The 16,326-nt window shown below is 33.6% G+C and overlaps 4 protein-coding genes across 5 annotated transcripts in view; 2 read left to right on the top strand and 2 right to left on the bottom strand.

Annotated features, from left to right (window-relative positions):
• LOC108691387 (beta-1,4-glucuronyltransferase 1-like) overlaps positions 1-1,821 on the bottom strand; it is a 5,927-nt gene extending 4,106 nt beyond the window's left edge. Inside the window, exons 1-2 of the mRNA XM_018199115.1 lie at positions 1,588-1,821; positions 854-1,202 (exon numbers count right to left, since the gene is read on the bottom strand). Of these exons, the coding sequence (XP_018054604.1) occupies positions 854-1,194 (341 nt within the window). The 5' untranslated portion in view covers positions 1,195-1,202; positions 1,588-1,821. The remainder of the gene's footprint in view (positions 1-853; positions 1,203-1,587) is intronic.
• On the top strand, positions 1,783-5,850 carry LOC108691386 (potassium channel subfamily K member 10-like). Of its 2 annotated transcripts, none has more exons than XM_018199114.1 (6): positions 1,783-1,848; positions 3,502-3,832; positions 4,408-4,644; positions 4,729-5,061; positions 5,192-5,422; positions 5,508-5,764. In XM_018199114.1, the coding sequence occupies exons 2-6, from the start codon at positions 3,505-3,507 to the stop codon at positions 5,762-5,764; spliced, it is 1,386 nt and encodes a 461-aa protein (XP_018054603.1). In that variant the 5' UTR covers positions 1,783-1,848; positions 3,502-3,504. The 2 variants fall into 2 exon arrangements, with proteins under 2 accessions (XP_018054603.1, XP_018054602.1); XM_018199113.1 differs by lacking the exon at positions 1,783-1,848 and adding an exon at positions 2,225-2,653 and having other exon boundaries at positions 5,508-5,850.
• A 1,317-nt stretch (positions 5,851-7,167) lies between these two features.
• Positions 7,168-10,281, bottom strand: LOC108691347 (protein tumorous imaginal discs, mitochondrial-like). Its single transcript, XM_018199045.1, has 6 exons — positions 10,089-10,281; positions 9,034-9,494; positions 8,704-8,967; positions 8,160-8,604; positions 7,682-7,792; positions 7,168-7,246 (listed from the first exon to the last, which is right to left on the bottom strand). Exons 1-5 carry the CDS (start codon positions 10,255-10,257, stop codon positions 7,692-7,694), a joined length of 1,440 nt encoding a protein of 479 aa, XP_018054534.1. The 5' UTR covers positions 10,258-10,281; the 3' UTR covers positions 7,168-7,246; positions 7,682-7,691.
• Positions 10,282-13,215: 2,934 nt separating this feature from the next.
• On the top strand, positions 13,216-15,786 carry LOC108691357 (WD repeat-containing protein 89). Its single transcript, XM_018199059.1, has 7 exons — positions 13,216-13,499; positions 14,179-14,405; positions 14,494-14,828; positions 14,898-15,026; positions 15,103-15,197; positions 15,286-15,388; positions 15,456-15,786. Exons 1-7 carry the CDS (start codon positions 13,330-13,332, stop codon positions 15,600-15,602), a joined length of 1,206 nt encoding a protein of 401 aa, XP_018054548.1. The 5' UTR covers positions 13,216-13,329; the 3' UTR covers positions 15,603-15,786.
• The last annotated feature ends 540 nt before the right edge of the window (positions 15,787-16,326 follow it).

The raw sequence follows: 16,326 nt of genomic DNA, 5'->3' as shown, positions 1-16,326 counted from the left end.
ATATATACTATAGGATATATATATATATACTATACTATATATATTGTCCAATGTTTAACTAATTTTATTATTAAAATAGAAGGATATTGCTGCATAAATTTGTTTGTAGAGATATGAATGATCAGCTAGAATAAATTTAATTTGAGATAAAATATTAAGTTCCCTCGGAGGTCCGGCCACCTCCGGGGGGGTCTGAGGGGATGCTCCCTCGGGGGTACGTATTGCAGCAAATATTCAAGAAAATTATTTATCAAATTAGATCAGTAAGCCCACCCCCCTCCTTCCAGTTGCACCAATGTTACTCTTTAATTTTAAACGAAGTTTAAAACTTTCAAGTCTTTTATCTTTTGCTTTTTTCTCTTTTGCAATCGTTTTATCGACAATTGTGTCTCTATTTTTTTGTTTCTTTTGAAGTTCGTTAAGTTTTATCTCGGGCGACATAAAATAAAAAAACCTGATAAGAAGCAAAAAGATAAGATGTAAAAAATAGCAAAAAACATGAAACAAAAAATACATTGTAGAATAGGCTTCATTTTCTCTCTGTAAAGCCAAAAGAGAGGAAGAGATAGAGAGAGTTTCACCTCGCTTAAATCAAAGCAATGTTGGTGCAATCAGGCGCGCCTAAAACAATAATCTTTCTGTTAATATGACGATTAAGAAAATCTGCTACGACAGCATAAAGTATGCTGTGCCAGCAAACTTTTTTCTCCGTGCTCCGTTTTTTTATGTTGAGTACCACTTTCCGGTTGATAGTTTTATTTCAATGTCAGTCTTTTAGTTGTAAGCCGAATTAAATATAAGAAGAAAAACAACGATGATCTTTTGTAGATGACAGTAGACGATTGATCTCTACCTGTAGGGACTCTTCTCGCCGATTTCGAAGCTCCACGTGAGTCTGGATGATGGATAAGAGAAGACATCCGGCAAGCCATGGTACCATCTGCAGGCACTTTCATTGCGAGGTCGCTGACCTGCCATGTACATGCCCGCTGCATAGACGAGTGGTCCTGGTGGACCAACGTCCTGCTGCGAATTTATATGGTTGTTATCCAACGTGGAGATATCACCGTCATCGCGAAAAACGAGCGTCGTCGTTGGCAATCGAAAATCTCGGCCGAATAACAGACGGAAGACCAGGAGAGACAGCACCAACGTCGTGGGCCATACTAGTAGCTTGCGAGCGAGGCTGCGCATCGCTTTCTCTGAGAGAGAGAGAAAGAGAGAGAAAGAGAGAGAGAGAATACATTCAGAATCTAATTAACTTGATGCAAAAGTAATCTTTCTGTCTACTTCATCTATAAATAGTCTATAAATAGTCAAAGATTAAAACGCACGAGGCAATCAATCATTAATTCTTCTGCAACCTAATTCAAGTTGATATTATTTGATAAATCTGAAATTTATCTTTCCAGAATTTAAGGAAGACACTTGCAGCGCAAGGCTAAAAAGGCTCATTCATTCTATTGTATTGGCATTCAGTTATTGTCATATTTTTAGCAACATGGAGCAATTTTGAAGAGTTAATAGGCATTTAGCAAGTGAAGTTAAAATTGACAAGTTAGCAATGATCAGCCTGTCTAAACGCACCTTGGTTATTCCCCGATCTCCTCGTCGATCGAGAACGGTGGAACGATGTTCCATATTACAAATGCAAATGGCGGGTCCTCCGAGGAACATCCGCTATCAAACTGGCACGACATGCCGTTTGTCGAGGAGATGCAGCAGACTGCGAGGTATCGGGGATCGATACCGCGCAAACGCGTTGGCGAATTGTGAGGATACAACACACACGAGATGTAGAGTCGTAATTGCAAGCGGAGCAGAAAGAATGGCGCCATTATATAATACGTAAGATTTCAACCTAGATTTTGTCTTCTCGTAACTTAATGATTTTATAATGATTCTTTATTTCCACTATAATAGAACATATTTTATTTTTTTCTATTTCCCTTCTTTTAACATAAAAAACAATTTTTATATGTATATCGGAAATTCGAATCTACATATATATATAAGATCATCGCATGATTATACAATAGAATATTCAATCAAGCATTGGACAATGTACAGATGGTCAACAAGGTCAAATGATTGATAATTCAATAAGAGAGCGTTTACTAGCTTATTTGGAAGATATATGTTGTAAGTAAATGATGTTTGTGAGATGAGCATAAAAATTGTATCGGAAGAGTGAAATAAATTTATAAAACGTGTTACCCATATATTTATTATGATTTTTAATTAATCCGAGCTACAGCTGATTGTCGTGTATTATTGGAGTCGACTATAAATTGGCATATCGCATGATGTATTATAACAACCCTATCGTGGTTGCGAACCACGAATATCGAACGGGGGCAAGTTTTACTACGCACGCGATCACGCAGGATCCATCGTAAGAGCATGTCTAATCAAAGATAGGACACGTGTGCAATTAGTTATAGACAGAAAGGCGATACGAGAATCGCTTAAGATTGCCGTCATTGATTCCAAGGCCGCGTTAGCTAATTTTGGTTTGCAGAAGAGATATATGTATACATACATCATATTTCTTCCGGTTCGGTGCAACGCGTCGAATGCACGAAGATTTCGCTTCACAGAATGCATGAAGTCAGTAGTTTCGAAAGTCTCTGAGACATCGAATCGTCGCTATGTTTGTAACTCTGCTTATTTCTCTTTTTTTTCTGTACTTTATCCATCCGATTACTATATATAATGTTGCCGTTGGTTAGACAAATATATGTTTATGAATACATAATTAAGAAATATATCAATAATGCAGAGATGATTCGTGAGTTATAGCTGTGAAATGTACGATGACACACGTGTAGATTATCAAGTTAAACATTGCCATCATAATTTAGTATATTATATATTCAACAGCGTAGCAGTATTATTAATGGAACATAAAGCATGTTTCTATAAAATGCAAACCTCTCATCGATCCAACTCTTATGTACATGCTTATAAATAAGCAAAAAACTCCACAAGGAATACGTAAATTAAAATTGTTACGAGGGAAAATTTCATCAAGATAGTCGCATTTATCCGCAAATGAAATACTAATATCTATAAGTACCTGTATGATGATTGATATCTGGCACACTTTGACTGATTGAAAATAAACATGTAATATAAATATCGTTGTCGTACACAAGATGAAAATATAAGATCATAACATAACATAACATAAATTCGTTTCGCGTAAAATTATTGAGTTCAAAGCCTACACTCAAATAAAGAATTCAGTAGAGCGTAAAAATTTCGAAATACTGAAAGAAAACTTGCTGTTTTGCGGGATGAATCAATTCAATAAGTACTCGTTATTTATAATTAAGAGAAATCTCTCGGAAAGTCAATATATACATATTAAAGCGAAGGTGTGTAGCCTTCTTCTCGATGTTGTATGAAATATGTATGATTGTATAATCGCGACCGAGAGATCGTTAAACGCGATTGTAGAGTTTACAATGGCTATAGTGTGGCTCATTTTGACCTTAGCCGATGGATGTACCCCTTTTTCCGCAACCACCGACTATTGGAGGTGTCGCGACACCGACTTTCAGTGACGTTCCAAGCGTCGCGACGCTACCACGTGTTCCGGCATTCGTTGCTGCATCCGTGCACGAACGATATGCCGTACCTTTGCGATCCCCCTCGGGCACCAGGAAGCGACGTCGCGTCTGCAGGAACTTAGTCCATCCACGAATCAAGACCGCGGTCCTCGTCAAGGATGCTGCACCTCGTCGCATTTCTGAACTTTGCAAGAGGATGATGGAGCATCGCGTGAAAAAATATGAAGAGGACGATGACGACGTCGTTTGCGGCATCGGTAAATGTTATTTCAATTTTTTAAAACCATGCATTTTAATTGGTAGAAATCTTTGTACTTAATACAATAGAAATGAAATATTAAAAATTGAAGTAATAATGCAAGAAAAATGTAAATATATTATATTTTATAAATAACTTGCAAGAAATATTTTCAAGTGATGAATATCTATTATAATATTCATGTCATAAACAATTTGTAAAGATATTGAAAAAAAAAGTATATTCGTTATATCACGTACACGTTATATCACAACATAGTAGTTAGATACGCAGGAGGAGATAGTATGTACTTTTGCAGCATACTTACTTAAATTATTACTAACAAAAGTTTCACACAAAATCGATTACAGCATTTGCTAATACAAAGCTATTATCGTAAACTAGAAAATTCGAATTAATATTTTCTTTCGTAATTAAAAAACAATTATTATTTAACTTAAAATATATTGTGTGATACTTCAAACTTTAAAAAAAGTTTCGATATTTCTTTGAATACTATATATAAAACTATAAAAAATGCCTTATATATCATTATGAGTTTTTGCTCGTTGCTATAAATGTGATTAAAAATAGATATTACGGATACACCTACTACAATATCTTCCGAGATTTCACCTCATTTAAAAAACGGTATAATACGGACAAAATGGACAAAGTCCGTAACTGTCCAGACCATAGAAGGTTTACCTCTACGATTAAGGATTCTGCCATCTCTCAGAGATATCGAAGAGGATAATGGAAATTCTTCGAAGGTCTCGAGATTTAGAAAATATCTGAGATTTTTGGGACGATTGTTGTTATCGCAATTGGGTACGAACTATAAATTTAAATTTTTACATACCGCTTAAGAATTTATCATTTGAAGTAATTTAATTAATTTATAATCTATCGTAGGTCTTCTTTGGTTACTTGTGATATGGATGGTAGCAGGTGCGGCGGCGTTTTGCGCCACGGAAGGACCTCGTGAGCGCGAACAGGTCGTGTCGCTGAAGAACATGCAGAAGGATTTAGCAGTTGGCTTGGCGACAGAGTTGCGGCAATTGCGGACGGAACAGGATCAGGATATGGAGCCATTATGGAGCGATAAAGTCCAGCAATATGTTATCAAACATGAACAACTCCTCTTGATTGCTGTTAGTTCCGGCTATGGCGAGGGTGGTAATAGCGGACAGCTGTGGACATTTCCCGGTTGTGTATTATTCGCCATATCGTTAATTACCACTTTAGGTATGTTAATTAATTTGGACTAATATTTAATTAATTTAGAATTAATTCTTAGATAATTATATGTAAATCTTTTCATTCTTAAAATTATATTGTGTTTTATTTTCTCTTAAATATTTTTTCAATTTTACAGGTTTTGGGGCACCTGTTCCGCGAACAACCGCTGGCCGCACAGTAGGAGTGATTTTCGCCGCTATCGGTATTCCTGCCCATTTCCTTCTTATATTGAATTTCGGTCTCATGGTGGCTTTTCGCTTACAAAAGTATGCGCTTACCAGACAAGGTGTGCAACTCAACAGTGAAGAATCGAGTTATTCCAAACACATGCCGAAATGGATCCAAATATTGTCATTTGTTGGCACAGGTAAAATTTTTATCACGAATCTCTATAAAAATTTGTTTCGACTATAATTATTGCTATCCTCGTTTATACTTTATTTTTATTGTAGTCATATACTATGTTTTGGGGGTACTATGCTTCGGCATAGCGCGATCGAGACCGATCGCGGCGAGTCTGCTGTTTCCGTTAGACTTCACTGCGGCAGGCGGTCTCTCTACTATCGTCGGTTACGTACGAATACTGTACGGTCTGTATTTAGAAGGCGCTGTTACTATCGCGGCGATAATGGTAGCTATATTAAGAGTATCAGCAACGCAAAGTCTTACAAACATTGGACTCAAGTATGGCCTATTGACGAAAGATTAATATGTTTAATTTACTTATCATCTTCTTCACATTTTAATTCAAGATAAAAACTATATGATCATATAAGACGATGTAATTTCAAAGATATAAAGTATTAAAAGAAAAAAAATTTTTTAATCCTCCAGATCATTTTGATGATGATTAAAACTTTATGTGTATTTCAAGGATATAAAAATATTCCGAGTGGTTTTCGAAATTTGTGAAAAAATGAAATTTTTCCTTCAAATTTGATACCCTATATTTTTTAAATCGTTTTAGATATAAAGTTATATGAAATTTTTGTCTTAAATACAATGTAACACGATAATCGTATCTGTTGTCATTTTTTTTAACATTGAATATCAAGAATGTAATATTGTGTGCACTTAATGAAAAGTATCACTCTTTAAAATCTTTTAGAATACTTAAGAACCATCTGTATATATACGCAATTCATTTATTGCATTTATCATATTTATTTTTTATCAACTTTGTTAACAAATAATGATTGTGATTGTATTAGAATATATGATAAACGCAATAATGATGAATTGCGTGTATACACAGATGATTCTTAAGCATTCTAAAAGATTTTATAGTTTATAGTTACAACTTATTCTTGACTTATAAATTATTTGTAATTATTTTTAACACAATTTAAAAAAAAATCATGTAAATATGTATGTTTTAAATGTATAATTTTTATTTCGCAAAATAAAACGCGTAAGTTACATAGTTAAACTAGATAGGCTATTTTTATAACCACATTTTTTTGTTTACAATTTACATTCAATATTTATTTAACGTAACGTTTTAACGTAACGTGTATGTGTATGCATGTGTGTATGTGTGTAAAAGAAAAACAGATCAAAGAACCTGCACAAGAGAATGTGAATTCATTTTTCATGTATATGCAAAAGGATACATGTTGCAGAAAATTTATTTTATATACATCTTGATTAAGATGACAAATAATGGTTATATCTAGCTTCATGTATATTTTATTTAAATAAGATGCGTAATAAAGACAAACTCTTGTACGCTATGATACGACTGTACAGCTGCTATATGTTACCTAAGCGACATCAGACTGGCATTATTTACTCGTAACAATTCACATACTTGTACAACTTGATCGAAAGTTTACTAATAAGTGTAATAATTTCAGGACCAAAAACTTTCATGATGATGCTAGTGCGAATTAGAATTTATTTATCAGTAACGACGCGAGCAGCATTCTCTAGTTCTCTACAGATTGTTTTAAAGCCCTTGATTACTGGGGCATTTTTTGTCGTTGCATTCCAGTGTTAGTATCATTTTTGCTATCGACGTCCGACGTATCTTTGGTATGTACGGACTTATTATTAAGAAGTTTATCTCCTGGATTTTCGGACTCAGAAGATGAAGACTGGTTGTCGTGATTTCCTAAGTTAGATGTATTTCCTAGTGCTATTCGTATAGATTCCACCAAGTGCAATGGACCTGAATAACACTCTTTCGTACCTGCGAATAAAATGTATCGGCATTTTTTAAAAATAATCTTTTGTTACGATATATATTATATATGAAATTAAAACTCATAAAATTTATCAGGCTATACAAGTTTAATAATTGGTTTTATGGATATTTTATAGTAGTAACGTAAAAATTACAGTAAATAATTCTCATCGCATGATATTTTTATCAAAATAATCGATTAAAACTACAAAGAATCTATTTCTCGAAAATGTTTTGGAATTGGGTCAGAAACAACACACAATTAGAAAATTGTAATGAATTTACAATCCCATTATATGTGGAAAAAAATATTGAGATTTATCCAAGTTATAATTATAGAGTGTATCCAAGTTATAATTATAGACTTGTATATATCACAATAAATATATCACAATAAATATATCACAGATATAAAATTATATTCTGCCTAGTTCTACTTACAATGTATTCTTTATCCAAATATAGCTTTTTTAATTTTTGTAAGTAGACCGTCATTTTGATCATTTTGGACTTCTTGTTTCGCTTGAGTTTGCACCTTTGGATTTGCCATGCCTAGAAAAAATATTGAAGCTACTAAGGAAAAAGACTTTATTTAAAAATATGTATCTTACATTGAATTAGTTACATATTAACATTTCACGCAAATTTCTGTTATCGCAAAAATTTTGTACGAGAATTTTTTCATTTCATTTCGAAAAACGTCAATGAAACGCATTTGTAATATTTTAATATGATTTTATTTAATTAGTAATAGCAGGTACACAGGGGAAAACTCAAGCGATACATAATCTAATAAAGGTACGCTAGTGCAATATTTTGCAGTAGCATTAAATATTCGACGTTACAAGTACAAATATTCATGTCTATAGAATACTTGAAATACATTAAAAATAATTTAGATTTTATCATTTATTCTTACCATCTGTTTTATATGTTACACCATGTATACTGCCGGGAGTATTGGTCTCAAGTTCGGCGAACGCTTGAAGTAACGCTCGCTGCTTATCCGTCAATTGTTTCGGCACAATAATCTTTATGTTTACGTAATGATCACCGTAACCCAGCCCATCGACCTTTTTCAATCCCTTGCTGTTTAAACGGATTCGCGTGTGGGACGATGTACCTGGCATTATTTGTATAGTCTGATCTTCGTACACTCCCTCCACTCGTATTGTACCACCTAGCACTGCCTGTGCTAGTGAGACTTCGGCATCAGTGTGCACGTCGGGCCCGTCACGGCGAAAATATCGAGATTTCTCCACACGGAATGTTACAAATATCTCTTTCTTGCCTATTGCCATACGAATCGTTTGACCATCCTCTACTCCAGCTGGAACTGGCACTGTTATTTTCTTACGTTGTACCTATAAAAATGCAATCAAAACATACTAATTAATATAATAATGATAGACGAGATAGATAATCAAGCGATATATGGATAAAATCAAGAAATAGATATGTACCGTTTGTCCTTTTGCGTTACATTCTGTGCAAGGGAACTTGATGTGCATCTTCGTGCCTTGACAGTATCGACAAGTCGAACTCATTACAAAAGGACCAGTGCTTATTGTTTCCATTCCAGTACCATTGCAATACTGGCATCTTACCGGTTTAGTTCCTAGTTCACAACGTGAACCACCACATTTCGGACAAGTGTCTATTACATTCACATTAATATCCTTATTCACACCTCTAGCAGCTTGGGAAAAGGTTAAATTCATTATCACCTGTAATAAGAGAAGTATTATTTATATATTGCAATAATCAGGAAATATAAAGTCACATTTGATCACCTCTTGAGCTGCTCCAAAACCATATTTTGATTCTGAAAAGTCTTCAAAATCATTGAAAGCTCCACTTTGGAATCCAGCATCGCCAAATATTTTTCTAAACAATTCCTCGGCATTAATGGTAGATCTGTACTGCCAATGCTGATTGTAACTCTTGGACTTCTGACTCTGACCCATTCCCATACCCATTTGCTCTGAGGTTGCTCCCCATGTATCATATTCTTTTCTCTTAGTATCATCGCTTAATACTTCATATGCTTCAGAAACTTCTTGAAATTTTTGATTGGCATCTGGATCTCTTTTATTTGTGTCAGGATGATATTTTTTAGCAAGCTGATAATATGCCTTTTTTATGTCTTTTGCTGAGGCATTCTTGGAAACACCCAGGATTTCATAATAGTTACGTTTTAACAATCTATTTGTTAGATGTATGGCTCTATGTGGCTGCACTATTCTTCCTATGTCTGAAATAGATTTAGTTAATTTGTTGAGATATCAATAAATCTGAAGGCTTTTCATTGCTTGCATATAAAGAAAAATATAGATTTGAATTGTCTAAATATTTAAAAATATAGAGTAAATTAGGTTCTTCATTATATAAAAGTTGACATTAGCATAGATATTTGTCTAGGTAATGACAATCGAAAGAAAAATAACTTGGACTTTCTAGAACAGACTCTCCAGTAAGCAAGAAACATCTTGAAATATTTCAGCAACATTGCAACAATGCTGTGATGTTGTTGGAATGTTCTAATAGGGTTCTTACTTACTAGATAGTATATATTGATAGTATATATTGTATATATGTATAGACACACACACATCATACACGCTCGTGCGCGCGCGCGCGCGCGTGATCAAGCAGTAGAAAATGTTTCAAACACGCACGTGTCGTGCGACAAGAAACGCATAACGAAAACTTGAATGATCTAGAATGAAAATGTCGATGTAACGAGTGGGGAGGTCATCGATACACAAATGAAAGCGCCGGAAATAGTTTCATCAAAAAATAAGATAATGATGTAATCCAGAAGGACTCGAGCATATGTGCAAATTACTTTTTTCACGATTCCAGCCACCGACAGCCGATGCGACAGTCATCACGTGCCGCTGACACGTACTGCATTGCCACAAAACGCCGCGCGAGAATTTGTTCAGCTTATTATTTCCAATCAGATTAATGGTCTTCGGATGAAAAATCACGGCAAGTCCTTTGCCGGTCGCCATGTTGCGCGAGAGCGGAGAAAGGCATGCAGCATGGTGGGCACAGAAGGTTATGATCGGTCATCGTTGGTCTACTCATGGGCCCGTATTCAGAACGCGTTTACAGCGATGAAAAAAAGCGCGCTAACATTCTATAATTTACGTGACGCATACTATAGAATTTCAGAGATAAAAGCGCGCTTTTTTGGATACGATCAACGTGATGCTGCAAACGTTTTGAAGCGTGTTTTAATTGGTCAATTTGTAAAATTCTTTCTTCTATTGATCCATCAAAACGCTTTAAAGCATTTGTAGCGAGACTTTGACCACAGGGCTGTGTTCAAGAATTACGCCTAGATAACTCTAAGGTGCATTTTTGCTATAATATATGTAACGTAATCTATAATTTAGTCATTTAGGTGTAACTTCTTCCTGAAGTCCAGCCTTTATCGTTGAAATTCTATAGTAACGTAAATTAAGCCGATTCTACATTAGTTGCAAGTCGATCGCAAGTTTGTTGCGACAGTCAATATAAAGTGTTGATTTCAAAATGCAAGCTTCAGATTGATTGTAGAACTGGCTTTAGCAGCCCATAGTAGAAGAATATAAGGTATTTCATTGCGTATAATGAAAGAAAAGTAGAACAACCAATCAGAAATATATCTAAAATTTAGCGCTAAATTCAAATGCAGTTGGTAAAAATACATACGTAACAATTGTAAAAACAAAATTAAATTTGAAAAAATATAAAAGCTCGTAGATGAATAAAATAATGAAATGAAATAATGTTAATAAAATAAATGACATTAATGTAATAACGTTAATAAATGTAATTTGATATTTAAGATCAATTAATTATTTATTATAACATGCTGTTATTATCACTGTTAAAATGTTATTATTGTTGTACATATGTGCTCTAACTGTTATCATTGTTTAATTATATTTTGTTTCTTGATCACTTCTAACCTAAATAGCAACTATGGTAGCAGCCATGTTGTTTTTTTACAATTTTGAACAAATTTTTGATTGATTTAGGAGCAGCCGCCATTTTGGACTACTGCATCCTTAGGAATGAAATATCTTATATTCTTCTATCATGTACGGGCCTATAACTGGTATATATGACTTTTTAATTGGCTTTAATGACTTTTTAATTAAATATATATGATAATTTTATCTGGCTGGCTAAGGATGTAGTCGCGTTCATCTGATTGGCACATTCCATTAGATCCTAAAATATAGATCAATCAAACGAAAGAACTCATTGATCACTCAATGAGTGGTTATTATTCTAACTTCTGAATGCACCCAATGGCTGCGTTCAGCGTAGTTGAGTGAGCGCTCGTTGCTATTGATGTATTCTTCCAGATCAAAAATGCTGATTGGGTAATCTAAAAGAATACAACAACGAGCGCTCAACTGTTGAATGAATCTAGAAAAATATACCAATAGCAGCGAGTATTCACGGATCCGCTCCGCAACAGTTGAATCTAAAGTCATTAGATTATTTAAGTACCGCAATTGATTTCAGAAATGTCGCGTCAAAATGGCCGAAGTACACATAGTAGAGCACTAATATAGATATTCGCATCCGCCATTTTTAGTTCCTTCTCTTAGTTCTCTCTTTAATTTTCTTAAGCCTGATGTCCATGATGTTAGAAATTGATCTGAGATCTCGGATAGAGTAAAAAATTAACAAATTACATGTGAACAATTTGAGCACATGATTATTGCGATTGGTTAATTCTTTCTTCATCCGAGCTCTTGGACCGATTTCTACCATCGTGGACACAAGGCTTTAGGTTATGGTCAATGTGATGTTACAAACGCTTTAAAGTGTTTTTTAATAAGTCAATTTGTAAAATTCTTTCTTCTAATTGGTCCATCAAACGCTTCAAAGCATTTGTAACGAAAGAACTTTGATCACAGTCTTAGGAACTCCGTACAATAAAAGAATAGAAGAATTTCAACCTATCAGAAATCATGTATGTTATGGAATACACATCAGTTTCTGATAGGTTGAAATTTTTATTCTCTGTTCTCTGTTCCCTATTTCTTTTATTGTGCGGAATCACTTAAGTTACGATCAACGCGATACTACAAACTCTTTTTTAACTGGTCAGTTTTGTAAAATTTTTTCTTCCAATTGGTCCATCAAACGCAACGAAGCATTTGTAGCGAGACTTTGACCACAGCCTTATTTACCGGCGGAAAGAGAGAGAGAGAGAGAGAGAGAGAGAGAGAGAGAGAGAGAGAGAGAGAGCAAAAGATTGAGGAAAAGAGCAAAAGAGTGAGAAAAGAACTGGCGGATGCGAATATTTATGTTATAATGCCTTAATACATACAATTTCAAGCATGATAGTTGGTGGTTCATCTTTAAAATTGTACTTATATGTCTCTTTCTGCACTTTCATGCACTAAACTTCTATAAACCCGTATTAAATTAAATAATAAATTTAATATTAAATTAAATTAAGCATTCACACATATTTTTTTGATTATAAATAAATTAGTTACAATTAAAAAGCATTTGTATACTTAACAGCTTTATTTTATCAAATAAAGTACGCATATGCAAATATATATTATAAATATGTATAAATTTAAAAAGGCCGCATTTTGCATCAAAATGGATGCGAATTCACGGTATTTTAGAAATCTACGTTCCAAAACTTTCTCTCCGAGGAAGATTTTACTCTATATGCTATAGTATACGTTACGTGTACTATATATTTCGAGTAAAATTTTTCCTCAGGGAGGAAGTTTTAAAATGTAATCCTAGTGATTTTAATTAAATCTGCCGAACGTAATCATTGGCTGCAGTAGAACATAACAGTTTTGCAACCGTTTTATGATTTTCTGCTGAGATTGAATCATTTTTCTTGATCTAAATGCATAACCCAATCAGCGCGAAGAAAACTTCCAACAGTTACAAAATACACGTTCTGCTGAACGCAGTCATTGTAAAAGAAAATATGGTTTGAGGTACGTGTGTCAACATAAGTTTTTGATTTAACCTCATTTAACCTTAAATTTCGTTTTATCTGGTTTCTGTGTTCTTTTGAATCAGTTGTAATTTGAAATGCAGAAACTATGTCGAGAATAGTTGAGTCTTTGAAAAAATTAAATGTCGAAAACGACGCGGAGTCATACCGACAAGACAATGATAGGATCAACAAGAAGGTCGAATTGTCGCTATCACTGGAAGAAAGAGTGTCACTCAATCAGAATGACTACATATTATCTGTTTATGGAACCCAAAGGCAAATTTTATATTTCTTTACAAATCTTTTTTATCACTGTATCTATTTTGTTTTCATCCAAATGTCATATATATCTATATCTGTTTTTTTTTTAAGTACAGTGTACACTAATTCAGTCAGTTAGTTAGTCACAAAAATAGAAATTACTTAATTAGAACATTTAATGTCAAATCTGCCCAAAAGTATAACACATTTCCCAAACACACATCCCAAATATATTTCTATTATTATATATATGTGTATTATATATATGTGATCTAAGAAAATTAGTATTTATTGTATGATCAAAAGTAATCCATTTTTAAAATAAATCTTGTCAATGACACAAAACTAATTTGTATTCTTTGAACATGAAGCTCTACTATATATGTTCTAATTATTTGATTACAATAAAATATAATTTTTGTTTGACATTTTTATGCATGTATGATACTTTCTATAAATGTTTTTTTTAAATCTAAATTATTTATATTCAATAATATATATTTTTAGTTACATTTATAACTAATATTTTTGTTTAATGTTAAGATCAAAATTTTATTATTGTCAGTTTAGAGCATTTATTTATTGATATACATGAAATGTCATATCTAAATGTAAAGCAATCTCATATATTGTCTAAAATTATATATATTAATTTTATTTTGTCACATAAACTATTGTTTGTTTATATATATAGTGAGCCAGAATTTAGGATTGGAGCAGCATTGTCAGATCACTCTTGCATAATATATTCTGTTGGCGAATCTTTGAACCGAATGATTATGCTAGACCATAATCAATCACCCATCGTAGGAATTAAGTTCAGTCCTATTTCTAAAAATGTATTATATATCGCAACTAACGATGGATTAATTACAGCGTGTGATTTGCGTGCTAAGGGAAAGGTTGTGGCAGAATTTAAAGGTAACTGTCGGCTCTAAAAATAGTAAACATCAGTTTTCATCGATAAATATTTTAAACAATTATGTCTTAACTAGTCTTAACATTACAGATAATACAGAAAATGGCAAAATAAAACCTTTAGCTAGCTTTGACCTTAGCTGTGATGAAAGGCTCATAGTTGGTGGGACAGAGCACACGAGTGGAGATGCATTTATTCTGTTTTGGGACATAAGACAAAGTAATTCAAAACTAGAAAATAAAAACAATCTCCTTGGTGGATATTGGGAATCGCATATGGATGATATAACTTGTCTGACCTTTCATCCTGTCAAGCGAAATGTTTTGGTATCTGGTAGTACAGATGGTTTGATGAATATATTTGACCTGACACAATCCTCAGAAGATTTGGCTTTAACTTGTTCTTTAAATACCGAATCATCCGTGGTAAGATAATCAACTTAGTTCTGTTATAATATATAAAGAATTTTTTTAATCAAATTGCTTTTTTTTTAGGATAGACTGGGTTGGTTAACTGATGATTCTCTATGGTGTACAACACATACACAAACGTTACAGTTATGGGAATGTGAAGGTGCTAGTGCATATGCAACATTTGCGCGTAGTGATTTAGCCATGTCACAAGTATGCATGGTTTTTCTATCATTATATCACTGTTTATCGCTTTTCTTACAAAATAACTAAAGAATTCTATTTACAGAATGATGATCCTGATAATTGTTACTTGGTAAGATTCCATGCCACTAATGCTTTTGGACAACCATTCGTATTAGCGGGTTCTAGCACAGTTAAAGGGTATTAATTTGCAATATAAGTGTAATGCATTATTCAAAACAATTTTTTTTCTCAGATTGATAATGACATAACATTTATATTTTTTCAGGGAAAATCTAAAATGCTTGAATATTAAGAAGAATCGTTTGGAAACATATTATGAAATTGTAGGGAATAAACAAATAGTACGGGACAGCTGGATGCATGAGAAGGTAAAGTATAAATTAAGAAATTACTTCAACTTAGATCAATAATCGCTTCGTATTTTCGATTCTGCAGAGTGGAAGCTTGGTGACAGTTGGTGAGAAAGGTACTGTCAATATTTGGCGACAAATGGAATCGTCGATACAGCAAAATTCAAGTCATAAGTTGTTAACTAAAATTGGAACTGATCGTGATCGGCATCACAGAACTAAACCCTATTAAAATAAACATTTAGGAAAAAAATATATTAATGCGGAAAAGTTTTGCCATAAAGTGATTGTATCACAGCGGAATTGGAACAATGAACAAAGTATCATAATTGTATATTTCCCTCACATTCTTCTTTATTACAATAACAGTTGTATGTACATTTATAATAAATAGGTATTATTTGTTTATGCGATTATTCAACGGCGAGTCATATATCGATTAAAAAAATGTAGCCACGGGTTTCGTGGTATAAATGCTAAGGAATGTAAATCACATGTAACTGTGGATACATTGAATTAATGGACATGGAAGAAAAGAATAAGACAAACCGTAGGAGTCGCACGCGACTTGTAAGGAAACGATTTCCTTCTACCACAGCAAGATTAGAATTAATAAAACAGACGACATTGGCAATCGTCATAGAGAAAGTTTGTATCAAGCAATTAGTACTCATGATAGAGGATAGTCAATCAAATAATGATAACAATTGATAATCATTTACAGTCTCTGTTTGAAAATTATCAAAATTCAAGGAGACTCCTATCGCCAATTCATGAGCGTATCATAACCAAACACACGCCCGCTTATTACACATTATGTAATATTACAATTAACGATTCAAAAGACGATCGCAGTAGCGAGTATCACAATGATAACAGTAGATATAGTTTTAGAGCGAAACGGTAGTATAGGTACAGAGTAAACGTACAAAAATACTTCCCATGAGCATCGGGGA

The sequence above is a fragment of the Atta colombica genome, unplaced genomic scaffold, assembly GCF_001594045.1.
Source record: "Atta colombica isolate Treedump-2 unplaced genomic scaffold, Acol1.0 scaffold46, whole genome shotgun sequence".
Taxonomy (NCBI): Eukaryota; Metazoa; Arthropoda; class Insecta; order Hymenoptera; family Formicidae; genus Atta; species Atta colombica.
The sequence above is the reverse complement of the archived record's forward strand: the minus strand, read 5'-3'. Positions and strand labels throughout refer to the sequence as shown.

Coding starts and splice junctions, on each gene's coding strand:
- LOC108691386 (XM_018199113.1), top strand. CDS start 2,531: ATGTATACATACATCATATTTCTTCCGGTTCGGTGCAACGCGTCGAAT. Junction 2,654..3,501: donor AGACATCGAATCGTCGCTAT/GTTTGTAACTCT, acceptor TTTTGACCTTAG/CCGATGGATGTACCCCTTTT. Junction 5,423..5,507: donor ATTGTCATTTGTTGGCACAG/GTAAAATTTTTA, acceptor TTTTTATTGTAG/TCATATACTATGTTTTGGGG.
- LOC108691347 (XM_018199045.1), bottom strand. CDS start 10,257: ATGGCGACCGGCAAAGGACTTGCCGTGATTTTTCATCCGAAGACCATT. Junction 8,968..9,033: donor GTTTTGGAGCAGCTCAAGAG/GTGATCAAATGT, acceptor CTCTTATTACAG/GTGATAATGAATTTAACCTT. Junction 8,605..8,703: donor GTAACGCAAAAGGACAAACG/GTACATATCTAT, acceptor GCATTTTTATAG/GTACAACGTAAGAAAATAAC.
- LOC108691357 (XM_018199059.1), top strand. CDS start 13,330: ATGTCGAGAATAGTTGAGTCTTTGAAAAAATTAAATGTCGAAAACGAC. Junction 15,027..15,102: donor GTGATTTAGCCATGTCACAA/GTATGCATGGTT, acceptor TTCTATTTACAG/AATGATGATCCTGATAATTG. Junction 15,389..15,455: donor ACAGCTGGATGCATGAGAAG/GTAAAGTATAAA, acceptor TCGATTCTGCAG/AGTGGAAGCTTGGTGACAGT.